The sequence below is a fragment of the Papilio polytes genome, unplaced genomic scaffold (genome assembly GCF_000836215.1).
Source record: "Papilio polytes unplaced genomic scaffold, Ppol_1.0 DF824146.1, whole genome shotgun sequence".
Taxonomy (NCBI): domain Eukaryota; kingdom Metazoa; phylum Arthropoda; class Insecta; order Lepidoptera; family Papilionidae; genus Papilio; species Papilio polytes.
This window is the reverse complement of record NW_013525058.1, coordinates 1,041,508-1,060,494: the sequence shown is the minus strand read 5'-3', so window position 1 is coordinate 1,060,494 and position 18,987 is coordinate 1,041,508. Positions and strand designations below refer to the sequence as shown.

General features: G+C 33.5%; 3 protein-coding genes across 4 annotated transcripts in view; 2 read left to right on the top strand and 1 right to left on the bottom strand.

The window, feature by feature from the left end:
* LOC106111890 (arf-GAP with SH3 domain, ANK repeat and PH domain-containing protein 1) overlaps positions 1 to 16,532 on the bottom strand; it is a 36,415-nt gene extending 19,883 nt beyond the window's left edge. Inside the window, exons 1-3 of the mRNA XM_013294081.1 lie at positions 16,176 to 16,532; positions 9,095 to 9,167; positions 2,434 to 2,582 (exon numbers count right to left, since the gene is read on the bottom strand). Coding sequence (XP_013149535.1) covers positions 2,434 to 2,582; positions 9,095 to 9,167; positions 16,176 to 16,301 — 348 coding nt within the window. The 5' untranslated portion in view covers positions 16,302 to 16,532. The remainder of the gene's footprint in view (positions 1 to 2,433; positions 2,583 to 9,094; positions 9,168 to 16,175) is intronic.
* A 483-nt stretch (positions 16,533 to 17,015) lies between these two features.
* On the top strand, positions 17,016 to 18,067 carry LOC106111775 (biogenesis of lysosome-related organelles complex 1 subunit 5). 2 transcript variants are annotated; one of them, XM_013293925.1, is made up of 4 exons: positions 17,016 to 17,098; positions 17,344 to 17,426; positions 17,590 to 17,778; positions 17,847 to 18,067. In XM_013293925.1, exons 1-4 carry the CDS (start codon positions 17,080 to 17,082, stop codon positions 18,024 to 18,026), a joined length of 471 nt encoding a protein of 156 aa, XP_013149379.1. In that variant the 5' UTR covers positions 17,016 to 17,079; the 3' UTR covers positions 18,027 to 18,067. The 2 variants fall into 2 exon arrangements, with proteins under 2 accessions (XP_013149379.1, XP_013149380.1); XM_013293926.1 differs by lacking the exon at positions 17,016 to 17,098 and adding an exon at positions 17,102 to 17,190.
* Positions 18,011 to 18,983, top strand: LOC106111725 (the record flags this gene model as incomplete). Its single annotated transcript, XM_013293868.1, has 2 exons — positions 18,011 to 18,669; positions 18,955 to 18,983. Coding segments are annotated over exons 1-2 (663 nt in total), but the record flags the coding sequence as incomplete, so codon positions are not given.
* Positions 18,984 to 18,987: the final 4 nt, after the last annotated feature.

Below are 18,987 nucleotides of genomic sequence, written 5' to 3'. Positions count from 1 at the left end.
ATCCTAAGAATCTGACCACAGACTATACAACTGAAAGTTACTGAAGTAATTCCTTTGATTTAAGAACTTATGAAATCTAATTCTAAACTAACCTAACGATTTAGTAAAATCCGTTAAGCTTACTCAGGAATTATTAAAAACATTTTTTTAAATTGTACTATGTAAGTATTATTCTAAGAAAACCATTCACGTATCTTTTAGAGAGATACACGTATATATGAGATGACATACATAACAAATGTATGAAATTTATTCGCGTGAATTCACGTATAAAACGTACATCCGTACAAAACACGTAGACAACACAAAAGTAACGTCGGTTACTGTTATATAATGTACCCGTATCCATAAAGCTGGAACATCACGTCTATTACAGGACCGGGCTTATAATCCATCACGTCGCTAGCAGTGCACACAGCCCGACAAGCTTTACGCTACATGAATTCAATTTTACTATGAAAACAATTTATTAAATTGAAACTTTACTAGGGTTATTCAATGTACATTTTCTATTTATCTAATTTAATGGAATAAATCACTTCGCATGAAATCACTAAGAGCGTGTGTACCTGAAACTAAACCATCGCACAACTGTTTAGTCTAGCTTTGATTCCTATGAGTTTATATGGAGGTGCGCGCACACTGCTCGATTTCAAGTTGTGCAAATAAACAGATGAATTGGCTGCGAAACAATCGACAATCGCACAACAGTTGTGCGATAGTTTAGTTAAAGATGCTCCGCTCTAAATCTGCATGAATCACAGATAGTTTAAAATATAGACTAGACTGAATTGCGTCATTGCTACCAAAATTTGTAAATCAAAATGTAGTACCAAAGCAATGTGTTAGGTTGAAATGTAATAAAATTTGCATAGTTTTTAAAGTTTCTCGAAACATTTAAGACGAAGATATCGCATAGAACACGATGATCGACTTCACGCAGTATGATGCGTGGGAGCTGGAGGTAACATTCAAAAACGAAGTAATAACCCCCTTTTTTTTGGAAGCCGTAAAAATAGGTTAGGCAGTAGCACACTTTGTGCTATTGTTTTACATGTAATTTGTTGAACCTCATGTCCTGAACAAGAATATAAATCTCCTGGCCTAGGGCAAAACAACCAGCTTCTATATTACTTTATTCTTAGAGAGTAGACAAAGCAATTGGTTCCATGTTATTTCGCAATATGTTAATTAAAACCATCACGTTTTAGTATTTCCGGTGAGGCCATAAAAGCTTTAGTAACAAAAGGTAGAGGTTAAATTAGAACAGATTTTTAAAGTAACTATTTAATATTAAGATAATGATTTTAATCAAAGCTGATAACTAACTCAATAATAGTATGCAATGTATACAAACAGGGTGATATTCCCAATGAAAGAAGACAGAAAAGCGTCGGAGTAAATTACTTATTTTCGCTTAATTTGATCGGATTCTTTTTCCCCCGAGCATGGTCGATATCGGACGAGATATCCCCGCAGGTCCTTCAATAAAGTAATTTCCTTTCGGAGCGACTCAGATTTATTAACTTAAGAATTGTATCAAATATCAGAAAACTAGCTTAACAAAAGAATATCGTTGCTACGTATTACGTCTATCATTATCTGTTCTTTGTAAAATGGATTTTACAAAACTATTGTTGCATGTTTTTATTTGTGAAATTGTAAGCATACATAAAATTTCGTTTTACTTTGTGTTTCACGAATCTATTGAATTGCAGGCGGTAAATGGCCGTAACAGTTACCGTTTCGTGCAACCAGTGCAACTGGGCCGCGCTACTTAGCACTACCAACTAGTAGCCATTTCTCTCATATATTTGCATTGAAAGAAATTTGAATGAGTTATAAATAAAAATATAAAAGATTTCATTTAAATATACACTTTCTGTAGCCTATTAAGCCAAAGAAAGAGAGTTAATTCAGATATGACGGTTAAAACTAGTGCGTACTCTGCCGACCCATCAGACAAAAAAAGCAGTAACATAACTATTTATCCTGAATCATCGCCAAGAAAAGTTATAAACCGGTCACTCATGTCGTAGTAACAAATTGATCTATTACTAGGCTCATTTTTCATCAGAGATTTTACAGAGTAACGTAACAGGTGGTAAGCCCGTTGCAATTTTAGTCATCGAGCCAACAAATATTTTATTTTACGACACACGTTTAATGTTATTGGCATAGCCCCATCCCGTATGCACTCCGATCACAAAGTAAAAGCGAATACAGCACTTAACAAAATTTATAAGACTTTACACTCAATCGGTTATGCATTACATAAATGCTATTTGTAAGACTTACCTATAAGATTTACCGCATTAACAATTTAAATACTTTAAATCAAAAATATGTAAAGAAATGGTTCTAATTTGATGCTTAAAATAACTTTACTGTATGTATTGTCGTCTGTATATAAAGTGTTAAAACAAGACGTACCAAAGTTTTCATGAGCGCGGAGAGTTCCTTGGTGACGACCGCAAACTTGAAGAATGCGGCTCCGATGTCGGGCTCCGAGTCCTTGCTGAGCGCGTTACCACCCAGCCGCTCCAGAGCCCGCGATAGGTACATCTCATTGTCCACGTGAGCTACAGACAGATATAAACTTATTAAAAAAATGCGCTTTTATCTCTGTAACTAAATCTCAAATACATTTAAGAAATACATGGACTAGACAAGTGAACAAAATTTTTTCACCGGTATTTTCTTTCTTAGTTGTCAGGTTTAGTACGCCATCTCGTGTCTTTGTATTGACATGTAATAACACGTTTTACAAAATTATAATAAGCTTCCATATTTTGTTTTAAAATAAACTAAACAAAATAAAATATAAACATTTAAAAATTATTCACATTGACATGTGGTTTTGAGGATCTATCAATAGACATCATGCATCATCATAGAAAAATATCTCAAGTGATGTGTCCACTATGCCTACTCTACATATTTTTTTAATCCCCTTCATCCCTGTAATTAAATCTCTATTCGCAGACCACTGAAGCTTATAAAACCTTCGTCGTTCAGTTCACTTTATCTCGAAAACCCTGTAATATTACTTTAACGTGGACAGCTATAATTCACGTCGCCGGGGGAAGTTCTCAGCTCGAGTTCCCCAACTGTTGCAGTTGCGAGACGTTTTGTCCGGGCGCCGTCAGACGGACGTTTAATTAGTTACCCGCTTGAATTAACTCACTTGCTTCAGAAGCACCACCTACTCGTCACCGTCCACTTTCAGTATTTTTAAAGAAAACTCAATTTATTGCTAACTTATGTACATTATATAAACTAAATAATATTTAAATAATAGTGTGCTACTTTCACGTATTAATTAGTCGAGTGTCACCAACTACGGGCGGTAGGGGGGCAACGGCCACCTTTAAATAGCAATAAAAACCAAATAAGACCATTATAATTGTGACTGCCCCCCTCGACGTAGCCTAGATCATGGGCTGCCGATTTCCATGGTACTTCCCATAAAAATTTCCCGTATTCCATGCTATGAAAAATAAAGTGTTGCTTATTTCCTTCGCAATTTCCTTCATCTCACTTCCTATTGACACGAACTGATGTACGGTATATCCGGATGGAAATGAGTATTCCTGGAGAGGTATTCCGGTAGAATGTATCGACAAATATCCTTGACATAAGTATCCAAGATCAAAGTCAAGGTCATAGTTGAGAACTCGAAAATAAAAGGCAACTTTGAATGCTTCATTCCTCATTTATTCTACTATTTTTTACTAGCTTTCGCCCTCGACTCCGTTCGCGTGGAATTAAAAAAAAAGTAAGTAGCCTATGTGTTCTTTCAGACTGTTCTCATACATATACACCAAATTTCATCGGAATCCGTTCAGCCGTTTAGGCTACAAACTCTAAGAAACATCCATCCATCAAATATTACGCATTTATAATATTGAAGTATGATGACGATAATCTTAATTATTGTAAAATTATATTTGTTAAAATAACTTAGTTACAAGTCTTGAAAATCATGATCCCTTAGTATCTTAATAAAGATATTTTTGCTTCATTGGGAACAACTTCATGGCCGAATTAATTATCGTGTCGTGTGTTTACGTTGAAAATTATAATTCATGGAAAATTCTCTACGAGACGATATTTAGATACAGTTTTAGAATACCACACTATACTAATAAAAATCTCATCTGTCCAAATGAGTTACTAAGAACTCTTAAAACACCTCATTAGGCGGATGAGTTGAAAATATTCCCAGGATATTTTAGTTAACATAGGCGATGAGATGAGGACATTTGTATTTAGTTTGTAACGCAGTGATCCGCGTCGCGGCCCACATTCGCCCCGCTCAATCCCGCGCACGCCCCATGAATATCAAATCGCTGGCGAGCGTTGCGCCTTTCAATTTCCCCGCAAGGCTAGTATTTATCGTTCATTGAATGAATGACTCCGTCCACTTGGCCCTTTCATCAAATTAATTGGAGCGACGTAAGAGAGTTATGAGTTGACCGAGTAATCAGTCATTTATATTCAGTCGAGAACGAAAAAAAAATATGCGGCTAGATGACGAATTCCTTTTTGTAATATATCTTAAGTAAATACATACTTAATAACCAAATGTGCAAAAAAATTTACTAAACAAAAAAATAAGCATTTAGTCATATAAAAGGACATCGAAGTTACTTAACTTACGTATTATTTAGTCATGTTTCGATATGACAGGATAATATTGCACAATGTTAACATTTTCTTTCCTTTGTCTCACATTTCCATAATTGTGTGTGACACAAATTTGAATCCGTAGTGAAGTTCCTTTATTGTTGCTTCCAGTAATCAGCGGTGGTTTTACATTACCATTTTACCGTTTTACAAGTAACAATACTACAGGATTCGTATTGCAAACTGCAGTCATGAACCTACGTAATCAACTAAATATTTGACTCAAGTAAATGTCAAGCTTCGTGTCTTTACTGCGGTTAACGTAAACAAAGAACATACACATACTTATATTGTTTTTTGGATAAAAAAAGGTAAGATCTTTTACCACTGGATATCTGTATTGGATAGCCGTCCATAGGGACGCGTTAAAAGTAAAATGAATAAGTTACGTATGTAATTATCCAGTATATTACAGATACTGAGTGAAAGGTAAGGAAGTATGTAACTTGACTTGTGTTGAAAACTTTTAGGCGCTTTGCCATCCCACGTAAGTCGTACTTCAGTAGTTCATCAATCAGATTAAATTCTTTTTTCTTCGTTAAAGGTAAATATTTCGTTCTTTAATGCAACTGCTACAGATGTGCTCGATGTTGATCACTGTAAAGGCATTTGAACATTAACCTAGGGCCTAGTTCTTCAAAAGCTTTCAAAAACAATATTTACATTACGAGTAAACTACATCACTAGAGTGGAATGTCCGTGGCGCGTGTTTGGTTGTTTTTGCAGCAACTCGGCGCGCGCGAGTCGACCTTGCCGGCCGCACCGGCGCGACCAGTCCCGCCCGGCCCCGGTAAACAAACCTACGCTCCTCGAACCGAAGTCAATAAACCTGCCAGCGGGCTCTTGCTCCAAACAAAAATAATAAACACAATTATTTATTGCATTTATCTCCTTTACATGTGCGATTCGACATCGCTTACGTCCGCTAGGAAGATAAGACGGGAAATGATTATTTTTCGCGATAAGATTGCTTGCTTGTGAGTGCAGACACAGTTACATTTTGGAACTTATAATTATCTTTGTTTACACGGATAAAAATTGTTATTCAATACTGGTCAAATCTTAAGAAAGGAGTAATGTTCAGGTTTTTTTTTTCAATTATTGTTAATGGGGAACTTATATGCTTTTCCTGTTATGTGTAAGTATTTATTGTGTGGTTACTTCACGTATTGTGATAATTACCTTGCTTTGTCGGTTTACTCCTTTTCTTACAAAAACAACACGATCGGATATCATGGTATCAATATCGTCATAGCATATTTGAACGATTGCTTCATATTTACATTTCCCAGATTGAATTACGTACAAGCGTATAGGCTCCACGTACTAAATATTAATCATGCCTTGTTAATTTATCAAATAGCAATAAACTTATTATAGCTTTATGATATTTCAATATTACAATTGATTTCAAAATTATTAATTAATCAGGTTATCGATACAACCATTCTAAACTTTAAAGTGGACGAAAACTAAATAGAATATTTTGTTAATCTGAGTCTGAGGCCGACTAAAAGGTAAAATATAACCTCATTTTCGAAATAGCTGTGAGATAGCAGGTGCGATACGGCTCGAGCTAAGCTAGACAATCCGTACGAGTATTACGTTGCGCGAGGTAACCAAACACCGACCCACTTTCCATCAGCTACGAAGGGAAATTCAGTCGCCCACCGCTAGCCTGTCCGGCTCAACCGCGATATAACTTTCGGAACTTCAATTTGAAACGTTCCGGAATTTTCATTCCCCAGTGCCCGCAAATTAAAAAAGGTTTTTGTTTTGGTTTTAAACCTGAGCTGTTCTATGCTTTATTTTTCGTAGTTTCGATTTATGAACTACTTCTAGTGAATAGTTTAGACAGACAATGAATGTTAGTTTTGACATACCCACATTTTTTAATAATGTATTTCATATATATATCACGAAGCCCAAAAACCCTAATGATTAAGAAGTAATCACTATATAAAATAAATCTAAAGTTCTTCGCATGTTAGTGGAGAAAACTAGGTATCCAATTAGAGCTAACAAGGAATTCCTTATTCGAGAGAAACTTAAGAGGACAGCGCAAAAGAAACACGAGATACTTTATTCAATATACATTATTTGCTTACTTTCCTTCTTCCTCGTAGCAAAAAGAATTTAATCAAGACTGTTGAAATTGTATCTTTTAAGAAAAGCAATTTAAATTTGTTTATATGATATTTTACGACTAAGTAAACACCATACCTTCATATAACAAGCTCGGTTCTCGTTCATTCACCGAAAGTTGACGCCGATCGATAAAATGTTTATTTGAGCGGTAAAACAACATGATACAGTGCGGCGTCGCGATTTAATCGGAAAGACGTTCGAAAGTAGAAGGCTACGAATCGAGAAATTGCATTTTATCACCCGCCTTATTCGGTACAAGCACATCAACGAGTATATTACTTTTTGTTTGTAAACTTGTATAGAAAGCTGCGAAACCACTGTCGTTGCGAACGATTTCGATGCTTTGTCATTCATCAACACAAAGCATTCGTTACGCGGCTTTGTCAGCCTTAGCTGTTTGCGGGAAGTACTTTAAACTTTAGATACTTAAGGCTAATGTAGAGCCTATGTTACTGTTACCTTACTAATATTGTAAATGCAAAAGTTTAGATGGATGTTTGTTAGAGTTTGTAGCCTAAACGGCTGAACAGATCTGGATGAAATTTGACATAGATGTAGTGTAGAGGATAGTCTGGAAGACTTTCGTTTTTTTTTCAATTATACGGGGACGGCATCGCAGGCGAAAGCTATTGTATTCTAATTTTATGTCCAGCTTATCTTACTTTACCGAGTTGCTAAGGTTTTTACGTTGACATCCTTGGTAACTAAATTTATTAAATTATATTAGTCGAAAAGTTTAGAGCAACGATTCGAATTAACTGAAGAAATTTACTCAGAAGCATCACACTACAGCAATATGATGTCATTTCATTCGATAAGATAAAAAGTACATATATGTTCAATGAAGCGTTAGTGTTGCATAATTAAAAGATATCGACGCGTAAGGCGCTGCAGTGGGCTATGGCAGCAAGTCTAGTCCCACTATTGTTGCGATATCCAGGTCATTCTAGTTCAGTGGTCGAACGGCCTTTTGACAACCGGTTACACAAATAGAATGAGGATTTTATATGGATCAAGTTACATGCACGTATTATGCCCTTTATTGAATGTGGAAGATAAAATATTTTAGGATTTAGAATGAAATTTTGTTTATTACAAATTACGTTTATAACAAAATATTTTAGTTATTAAGTTTATCTTACCCAATTCAAGATGCAAAGAAGTCAAACACGCTTGATTTTCTGTAATTCATATTAAAATACTACAAACACCGATATTAAAAAAAATAATACGGTTATTAAACTTTGCACATTTGTGCATATATTCACAAGTTGGCGCTATACTTGCGCGGTTCAAGTAAAGATATCGAAATAAAAATACTAAGATTATTTCGACCGGTTTCTAAAACACGACTATACCTGCTCAAAGCAAATAATTAGAAATAGGGACCGATGAAAAGAACAATTTGACTCAGATCTGTTCAAGAGTATTAAGACACTATCCACCTTTCGGAATTTAGACGATTGACTAGTTACAGGTATACAAAACATTTTTGTTTTGATTTTAATTTTATCTTGATTTGAATCCTAATCGACTGCTACCAGAGTCAAATTAATAATCATAAGTCATCTGCATTAAAAGAGATTTAATATTCTCCATATTTCATGAATCATAATCAACTAGGTAGCCAGAGAAAAGCCCTTTACAGTAAGATTAAAATCAATAAATCGCTCATCGTTTCCGCAGCGTCGGCGCTCAGCCGCTACTAAGTGCATCGAACGATCCAACTATTTTCAGTGGCGTCTATTCATAAACACTTCCTTCGGCCCTATTTATAGGAGTCTTATGTCGTCTGGATACCTCGGAAGAGGGAACGCGGCAACGTACAGCATACACGTCGGACGACAGAAAGGTATGTAAGAATGCCTCGAAATAGCGCTACGGGGAAAGGGAGTTGCATTCAAAGTTGTCAGTTTTTAAAAGAAACTAATAGGGGATTGTACTATTAACTGCTGAAAGGATTTCGTTTTAATATTTATTTAACTAGTAGATTTAATTAAAGTATAAGTTTTATATTAAGATGCACTGATGATCAATTGGTCTTTAGGCAAGTTAAAAATTTATCGTTTGAATGTTTATCTCATTACCTTCATGATAGACGGAATAGCAGTTGTTAATGTCTTTAACACTCTCGTAATTTATGACCATATGGTGTTTCTTTTAATTATCTCGTACAATAAAAACACTGTGTAATAAATGGATGAAATATGTATGTGGTGATTTTTAATCTAGAGTACATAATTTTTTTTATTCTTACCATTTCCAGAATTGTGTATTGCTTTTATTGCCTTCTTTAATTTTGTTAGTCCTTCCCGATCGAAATCCAAGGTCTGTAACAAATATACGAATATAAGTTATTATAAATAAAACATCACATATTATAATGATCAGTGTTATAATATTTAGTAAATATTTGTTAAATAAATTGACATCTAAGTTTCAAATTATCTATTGATTCGTAACCAGAGGGGAAGGTTCAAAAAGAAATATTCCATCCACGGCTAGCTATACTATGTGATCGTACTTTTTAGCGGTCAATCTTTACAAACGTTACTTCACAATGGGAGCCACGAGCCATTCAAGAGCTCTCGAACATCTGTCGCCCCAGCCGGCGATTCGTTCAAGTCCCCTCGTGTTATTGCACAACGTCATAAAATGAGTACCATAGTATACATATGCATAACACTTTAAATGTGATAAATTAAATACAAATTATTATTTTAAACGATGATTTGCATTGAATGTAGAGTGATTATCCTTATGCCAAGACCGCTCGCAGGATCAAACATACGGAACTGATATTAAATAACCAAGACAAACCATGCTACAGACTTAAGGCTCTAACAGTAAGTACCACTAGATTTAGGTCAATCTATATTTCCCATTGGATGTTTACGTTTTTTTTAGAATTCATTTTACTATAGTCCTAGTATTTAATTGATTCAGCGTTTATCAATAGCACTGCTCCTATTTTTTAACCTTTCAAACAGTAACAATTTCACGGTTCGAATTGTACACGGACATTACAAAATGTATATGAATATTCATGACGTGCGCCGTAAATGTGCAACTAGGAGTCGTCTAATGAATAGTTCACGCGTGCTAGAAAGAAGGTCCACTCTGTAAAGGGGTCAGCAGCGCTGGACGGGTTCGCGTTTGCTTTTTATTGCGCCCATTGTTTTTAATGACCACTTCGTCCCGAGCATTGCGTTTCAATTGCCGGTGCGGCCTTCTTTACTTTGCATCTGAATTGTTTTAAACACTTATTGTTATTTACTTTGAAATTAAACTTATGAGTAAGTACATGTTTTTATACCCAATAAAGTTTATGGTTCTTTACATGTACCTTTAGGTTTTCATCCTCTTTAACGCTATTGGTTTTTGTTCTTTATTTTGGGTTGTTCGACAATGTAAGGAGTTTGTGCATATTAAATTTCATATATTAAACAAAATAATCTGCTAAAAGAATACTTTCGTCGTCACTACACAATACGATGTCAATAAAAAAATGGATTTGTCAGAAAACCAGCGAAGCGTTTCGAAAAAAATTGAATAAAACCGCAAAACGGATAGCCTGTGCAGCAAATTACCTTGTCATCCACACCCGACCATTTCGGATAGCAAAAAAATCGTTTGTAGGGTACAGTTCGATGAATGGTTCGATGGTTCAAACTGAAGATAATCATGAACATACATACGTAATAGTTTTTTTAATGATAAAGACAGTAGTAACAATAAAATATTATCGACTACTAGCTGTTGCCCGCGACTTTGTAAACGCAATATTAAGATAAAAAGCCTATAATATGCCCGTCTATGTCAGTTACCCTTCAGTGAAAGTACGGTCGAAATGGGTCCTGCCGTTTGCAAGATTACCCGGAGCAAACGCGACTTGACAGGATAGACAAACAGACAGATAGGCGGACAAACAACAAAATTTTAAATGCGATTTTCGGTATCAGGAACGCAAATACATCTTCTTCCCGAAATCTGGAATTTTTCTTTTGATATTACAAACAGACACTGCAATTTCATTATATGTATAGAAGATGTCTGTGCATAGAACACGTAAAGGGATTTATTATTGTTTAGTAAACGTTACTGCATTTCCTCATAACCTGAGCATACTCATCTCGAATATAGTTTCAGTTTAATGACATCTGCTATCTCGTCCCGCATCATATTCATACAGGAAAGTGTGTCATGCATCACTGATATAACTTTAAATGACTCTGAACCCACTTATATTTTAACGAGTACGATACTAGCAGTAATTTCATACTAAAACTTAATAGTTTATACTACAACTAGCTGTTCTCATGCGGCTTCATCTGCGTGAAATTATAAAAACCTTATTTTAATATTTACATGTGTCAAAATTAGTATAGAAGTATAGATATAGATAGATATGCATATTATACTCTTTTTCTTATTAATATTATAAATGCGAAAGTTTAGACGGATAGATGTTTTTTAGAGTTTGCAGCCTAAACGGCTGAACGGATCTCGATAAAATTGCCATCGATGTAGAACATATATGCTGCTTTTGTTTTTTTTTAATAAACGCAGACCGTGTCTCGGGCAAAAGCTTGTCTATGTATATTTGTGATGTTCGAATAGACTCGTTTGAGTGTGACGCATCGTTAAATTTCTCAATGCATTGAGGTGAGTCAAATCGGAAGTTTAAATAAGAACTGGAAACCAGTTTTCATAACTTTAGATTGAGTTTATATCTACATAGAGATCGTTAGAATTTTCTGAATTGTAAATACTAGCGGAGTAGCGATATTTTCTTCTAAGAAAAAGTACGATTTTGGGTAAAATACCATTAGGGTAGATCAAGTGCGATAAAATACAAAGAAAACTGATTATAACTTAAATTTAAAAAAGATTATACTGTTAAACAGTTTAATTCCTGATATTATCAGTGCATCCGTTTACATGACAAGAAACAATTTTAAAATTACTCCAAAAGCATGTGAGTAACTTCCGCTGCTAAAGGATGTAAAAAGATTAATTACTTATACAGATAGATAGTTTATATTTACTATATACGTACATATGCAACGATGGTACAAAAGTGGTGCTGGAAGCTTCGTGCAGATCGCTAGATAGGGAAAGCGGTTGGCCTTGTAACGAAACATGGCAAACAAACGTTGAAGCCATTTTACGATTGAGCGTCGTAATTATTGTAAATGGAAACTTTTTATTGAATACGTTAAAATTATTTTAAACTCTTATACAGCTAGTCTACAGAATAATCCAGAATAGATTAAAACATTCACAAAAAAAAAAAATCATTAATTAATACCTATCTAAAAGACGATGCACGATACTCCATAAACTTAGATTTAAGGCAGGCGCACACCTTTGACTAAACTATCGCACAAGTGTTGTACTATTGTCGGTTGTTTCGCAGCCAATTCAACTGTAGTTGTTATAGTGTGCGCACCTCCATATAAGCACATAATAGGAATCAAAGCATGACTAAACAGTTGTGCCATAGTTTAGTTTCAGGTATGCGCACGCTCTTAGATTGCACAATTTTTAGAACCCTATCCACGAAGCTTCATATTGAAATATAAGTCGACAGCCCTTACACTAAACCAGGCGTGGCTAATTACATTAATATCCGTCAATTCATCCCTCGGCGATAAACAACTTCCTTAATCATTTTATTGAGGAAGAACACATAAACACGCCTTAATTTTTTCTAACAAATATCGTAAGTAGAAAGTGACGAAACTGGTATGTTATAACCGGGTCAGAGAAATGCTAATGAGATCAATCGGTACGAGTGTCAGCTGAGCACGGTGCCATTACTACGTCATTGTTTATGTTTTTTACATCCTTCCTGGTACTATAAGCACATCAAAGCTAAGTTTAAAACTTTGTAACACATATTGAACAACATTGTTACACCTCACTGTTGTTTTTTTAAACGCTGCGGATTTGCATCGAGCGTTATGGCTTTTCTACAGACTTGAAAAACTATTTCAATAAATATTTTTCTTCCACTTTTGAAATATTTATTGATGTTAATTGAATCATTGTTAGAGAAATATGGGGTCAATAACAACATAAAGTATGGTCATTGACCTCAATTATAAAGTTATCACGCGATCATTAATACTATGGACGTTCTGTTTCTATAATTGCTTTAGCTATCCAATTTAATTAAAATAGACGAAATGTCGTTTTATTTGTTTTTACATCACAGTACGTTGTATCCATATTATATGTAAATAAATATGTTAAAAACAGTCTCTTTCGCCATATCTCTACAACTGACCAACGTATACTCCATCCTACATTATTAAAAGAGAAAGTTCATTAAAAAAAAACATGTATGCCATGATACTCGTAAGTATAGGTGACTCGAGTAAAAGTCGTTAAGTGTACTTACTTTCGCTTTATAACTCAAGATAAACTAAGAGCCTTCGGTTTTTTGCTTACCGATTATTTTTAAACAAATATAATAAATGAAGGAAAATACATAGACATTAAGATAAAAACGAATACAGTCAAAACTCTGCATTCGCATGGGTTAAGTTCCGAAAATTTGCTGCAGCTCGCGGTACCGCTATCAAACATCTCGACGTAAATACAAAATTTGCCTGTAATGTGTAATAATACCACGACTCCTAAAGCGCGGATAACGGGATGGAGAATAAGGATATTTGACTATAATATTACTCTGCAAAATTGGTCAACCCGTTTAAACTTCACGATGATTAAAACTAAAGGATTCTTTTTACATCAGTCGGGTAACATGAAAATGAACAGTACTAATGTCTTTCCATAATTTTGATTAAAATTGAATAATAACAAGAAACGGGTACACAATGTCAAGTCAAGGACAACTAAAAATTAAATTAACTAAAACAAACTTCATATCAAAATAGTTTGCGTTTCTCAGCTTATTTATGGAAAACGTAAACGACGACTTTATTTAACAAATAGGTCCCAAGTAACTTATCCAGAATATGGACATTGTGAACCAGGACTTAAGCGAACTCTGGTGTTTTTAATATAAAATCGACGCTTAGATTACACATTTAAAGTGCTTCATTATAGAAAAGGGCATCGATAAATATTCCGCCTCGATAGCACCCCGCGCGATAATTTGTTGGCCACTTGAGCACGTCGCCATAAATAATAGCCCGACGATACGAAACCCAATACTTTTTAAAGCAGCAAGAAATAAATATACGAAAACTCGCGATAGTAACCCGTACTTTAGGAGTACTCGCATTTTACAATCTAGGCTTGAGATCGTAATCAAAGGCAAACAGCACAAGAGTAAAACCATCCTTACACATAACTAAGGGAAAGGTTAACGATAATTGTTAAGGTATTCATAAAAATAGTCTAATTGATTCGATATATGTATTTATTTTAACCCAGTCTACATTGTTTTAAGTCGTCAGTTATCTATGTTATTCTCTAGTCGTATTTAAGGATGCAGCCGACACCGCGTTGTGACAACCGATGAACGTGTTGACAATGACACGGTGACTCATCGTGTTGTTGACCGGAGGCCGCGCTTTGAACAATCAGGGAAGCATAGTGGTTGCCATAACCACAAACCATATTTTTATTTTTAAAAAAGAATTGATAATCAATGTTAGAAATTCAGTATCTGCTATAGGTCAAAAAGTGATGATTTTTGAGTACTACACATGTATAACATAGATATATAGGTTCTTATTGTTAACTGTAGCCATATATCTTGGATAATTTATAAGAGTAACCATTCAATAACTTTAATAGTCATTTTTATTTCTAATCTTGTTTTAATAAATATTGCAGTATAGCTCTCATCATCTCCTCTCATCATCCTGCCTTATCCTACTCCCGTAGGGTCGGCGCAACGAGTTTTCGTCCTCAATATTCAAAGCACATTTTTTTAATTTCATATTTAAAATTCACTTGAAACTAACTGTTGCCCTCGACTTCGTCCATGAAATATTAAGATAAAGTAGCCTATAATCTATATCAGCCACCCTTCTGGGAAAATCCGGTTGAAATTGGTCCAGCCATTTCAGAGATTATCCGAGACAAATGTGGCTTGCAGACAGACAGACACAGACACAAAAATTTTAAATGCCTATTTCAAATATGCAAATACATCATCTCAAAACCTGGAATTTTACTTTTGATATTAAACAGACATTTAAATTTTATTACATGCATAGATAGATGTAGATATTTATTCCCTCCATTTACAATATAAGTTATTTGTACAAAATATTCACAATGATCTAAATCATAACAATTTAAATGATTTTATCCTCATTAAAAGAATAGAATAGTTGCTGTGTTTAGAAATAACTTGCATAGAAACTGTAGACCCTCCTACTACATAACTTGCATTCATAAAATGCACAAGAAACATAACAAATAGTAGTTTAGACATGCCAAATCTTACTAGCTATTCCACCAATATAAACATATTCGGAATTTCCTTATTTTGTTGTAATTAAAAAGGATAATAATGTTGTTCCCACTTGCAAATTATTTAAAGAAATAAATTAAAATTACAACAAAACTATAACTTAGTAAAAGTTGTAGTTCACACAAATATCTAAAAATTATGTCATTTTATTTTTTCTCTGTAATAGGTTTTTGAGATTCTGTAATTCAAAAATACTGTCTAATGTTCTCATTATATGAGCCATTTTTTTACTACAAACTTACCAAATATTTTACATTAATGCTAAACAATATTTTATAGTCATCTTTAAAAATTATACTTCTTAATGTATATGTATGTAATGGTAATAAAAAAATTTGTAATGAGATAATTGAAATTGTATGAAAAATAAATATGAAAATAAATAATTTTTCATATCAATATTGATATAAAAAATGAATATTTTTCATATCAGTATTAGTTTCATATCAGTCAGTCAATAGACTGGAATTGAACGGTTTCTTTTTTTTAAATACTATCTTTACTTTTATAATACATATAACTAAACGATTTTTGTAAATCTTGGACAATTTCGAAGAGGAAAAGACTATCCTTTTCGAATGACTACAACTTAAATCTTTTTGTGGTTTACTAAACGTTTGGATATCTATACTATATATTATATTAATATTATGAAGAGAAAAGATTTGTATTATTGCATGTATTGAAATAACTCAATACTACTGGGCTGATTTTAAAAATTCTTTTACAGTTACAAATTTATCTGTGAGTAACATAGGCTGTGCTTAGTAATGTTTTTTTTTTTAATTTTACGCACGCAAAGTTGCGAGCAACAGCTAGTCAAAATATATATAGAAACCTATTGTTGCGACTATTTTTTAATGAATTGAATTATACTTACTTCTTCCAGTGCGTTGATAGTCTGTCGACATTGTGGCATTCGCGACACAAATGTAGAAGTGGTTGGCGAACTGTAATCTTCTCGGGTTTCCTCAATAAATTCACCGATACCAATAAGACCCGGCATGATGATCACAATCGCACAAGACCACACAAATCAAAGTCCAACTTTTCACATTCGCACTCAATATTTATACACTTAATTTAGTAAACAAACCAAAGACATAAATCGAAGACATCGTAGAAGATTGATCACATCTACACGAATAAAAACAATTTTGAAAACACAATTCCGCCTAAACACACCCGTCCAAAAAACCATGAATGAAACAACTGCTGCTGAACGAACGAATGAATATTGTGTGACAGAATCAGAATGCTTTTGAAATGAATGAACGAAAACAGTGTTGCTAGATTATTATTATTTAGATTATTTCATGCACTAAACTCTAAGTATAGACTTGGTACATGGTCCATACACTTCTAAGTATTAATATTTATACCTCCTCAACACCTATCTACAAACTGTCAGCGCCTAAATGGGGATAGTCAAATAAGCACAAGATATCCTTGTATGTAGCTGTCCAAAAGAGTGGAGATTCCTAAAGTGTTGCCTTTAAATCATATTCACCTAGCATAGTCCTAGTTCTAAAGAACAAAACAAACATACGTACAGACGAATTGAGTACATCTTTTTTTTGGGAAATCGGTCAAAAATACTAAATAAGTAATTATTTTTGGGTATTTACATGGCTAATTTTCTCAAAATACAAGTTATAAAATGTAATTCACGAGTTCACGACGTACTTTTCCTACACACCTCTACCTTCTATGGTTTTTCTTTTAGGTATTGCCATTTTTTAAGATTAGAATTTATTTAGAGCCAGTGCAAAAACAAAATAAAGATGTCGGAGCTGTCACGAGGTACGTGTCTATTATTTATCTTTTTTGTCAATTGTAATTCATGAACATTGTAATCCGAAATTAGTTTCATGTAATATTTTATCGTTAAAAAGGTAAAAAGATTCAAACAGTACTTTACATTATAAATTAAATTTATGCTTTTGAATGTCATTTGCATGTACATAATTTCTTATATCTATTCATGTTTTAAGATAATGAAGGATAATTCCTTTCTTTTAATACTTAATCTAAATTATTTACAACAGAAATTGGAGAAATCTGGACTCGTTTGTTTGACCATCGCCCGTTTTTGAATGGTGAAATCAGTTTTATGTTGAAGGAGTTTGAGGTAAATTATTGTTTACTACAATATAAGAACATTTATATTATTCAAATGTAACATTTGCTATAGAAAAAAAGCTAAATAGTTATATCATTTTACCTTTTATTACAATTTAAACTTTAAATCAAGTTTTTGACAAGAAAATTAAATATTAAAAAAAATTACACAGGAAAAACGCGGAGATCGTGACGTTGAAAGTCTATTTTCTATGTTGGAGAACTTTACTGATGTCAGAGATACTCATATAGAAAAACTTGCCAAAACTGGTGGACTTGTTCTCCCTTTGTTGCTACAAAAAATTGGGCAAACTAGAGAGTTAGCTGCTGAAGCTGAAAAAACTTGTATTGACTTGGATGTGGTAAGGTTTTAGACATGCTTTTTACTGTATTTTTTTTGCTTATAATAGAAAATTATAATATTTTTCAGGTATATAAACAAAAACAAGCTGAAAATCGTGAGAAAAGACGAAAGGAATGGGATCGTTTCATAGATGATATGAATTTTAATTGTCAAAGGATTGATAATACATTTGAAGAAAAAGAAGAAGAACTTCGTGACTTATACACAGATTTGAATCATAAATTAAACATTAACAGCAGTAAATAAGTATTAATCATGGATCTTAAAGGTTCCCTGGTTGATACAAACATCAAAATACTTCCTTCAGAAGCACTAAGTAATTTCATTAAAAATATATCCAGTGATGATGTTCCTAGTAACATTTTAAAAATCAAAAAAAATGATGTCAAAATAGAATCTAAAACCACTTATGAAGTGAAACAGGTCAGCTTTAAGAACAAAGATATAGAAAACATAACTAAAATCAAGGAAACCATTAGTAAAGTTTATGAATCCAACAATACTGATACAGATGAAATTAAAGATACATTAATTTCTAAAGAAGACAAAGAGGATTTGGAAAAAGAGAGTAAAAGAGATTTAGAAGTAAAGGAGTTCCAAGATGAGGATAAGAAAAATAAAGTTTTCTTAAACACTTCCGATATGGATTGGATGTATAATTACATTAATAAATTAAGAGAAGAGGGAAAAGATGTACCTTATTTACATGTTCTGTTTGAAGGATCCCAAATTGAATTACCTGAGAATGGTATTGTAAAACGAAATCCTGATTTAGAAGCCAGATGTGTAAAACTCAGAGCTCAAATGGAAGCTAGAGAGTATCGTAAAATGACAAAAAGTGTTGATAATGTTAGGATGCGGTTTCCAGAGGACAGTATAAGCTATCAAAGTAAGTTTTGTTAAGAATGTTAATGTAAGGATCCACATGTAACTTCTATTGGTGTAATCAATAATTTCCTGGTGTTGTCATGGCCTGATATTGAAATAAATTGTAAACACGTCACTTTGTAAGTGTCATTTTCATTCTGAAGGATGTCAAACCGTCAAAAGAATTTGCAGTTTAACCGTAGCATATTTTTAAATTTATTGTTTTTTTTACATATTTAAATGTCTCAAAATCAGTTTCTTTGAAACCATAGTTTTACTACATGTAAACATTTTTTCTTTATTTCAGTGAAACAATTAAATCGTCAACTAATTGCAATTG

Excerpts from the sequence above, each read along its gene's own strand:
- LOC106111775 (XM_013293925.1), top strand. Across the intron at positions 17,427-17,589 it reads TTATGTTGAAGGAGTTTGAG|GAAAAACGCGGAGATCGTGA; the intron begins GTAAATTATTGT and ends AAAATTACACAG. Across the intron at positions 17,779-17,846 it reads CTTGTATTGACTTGGATGTG|GTATATAAACAAAAACAAGC; the intron begins GTAAGGTTTTAG and ends AATATTTTTCAG.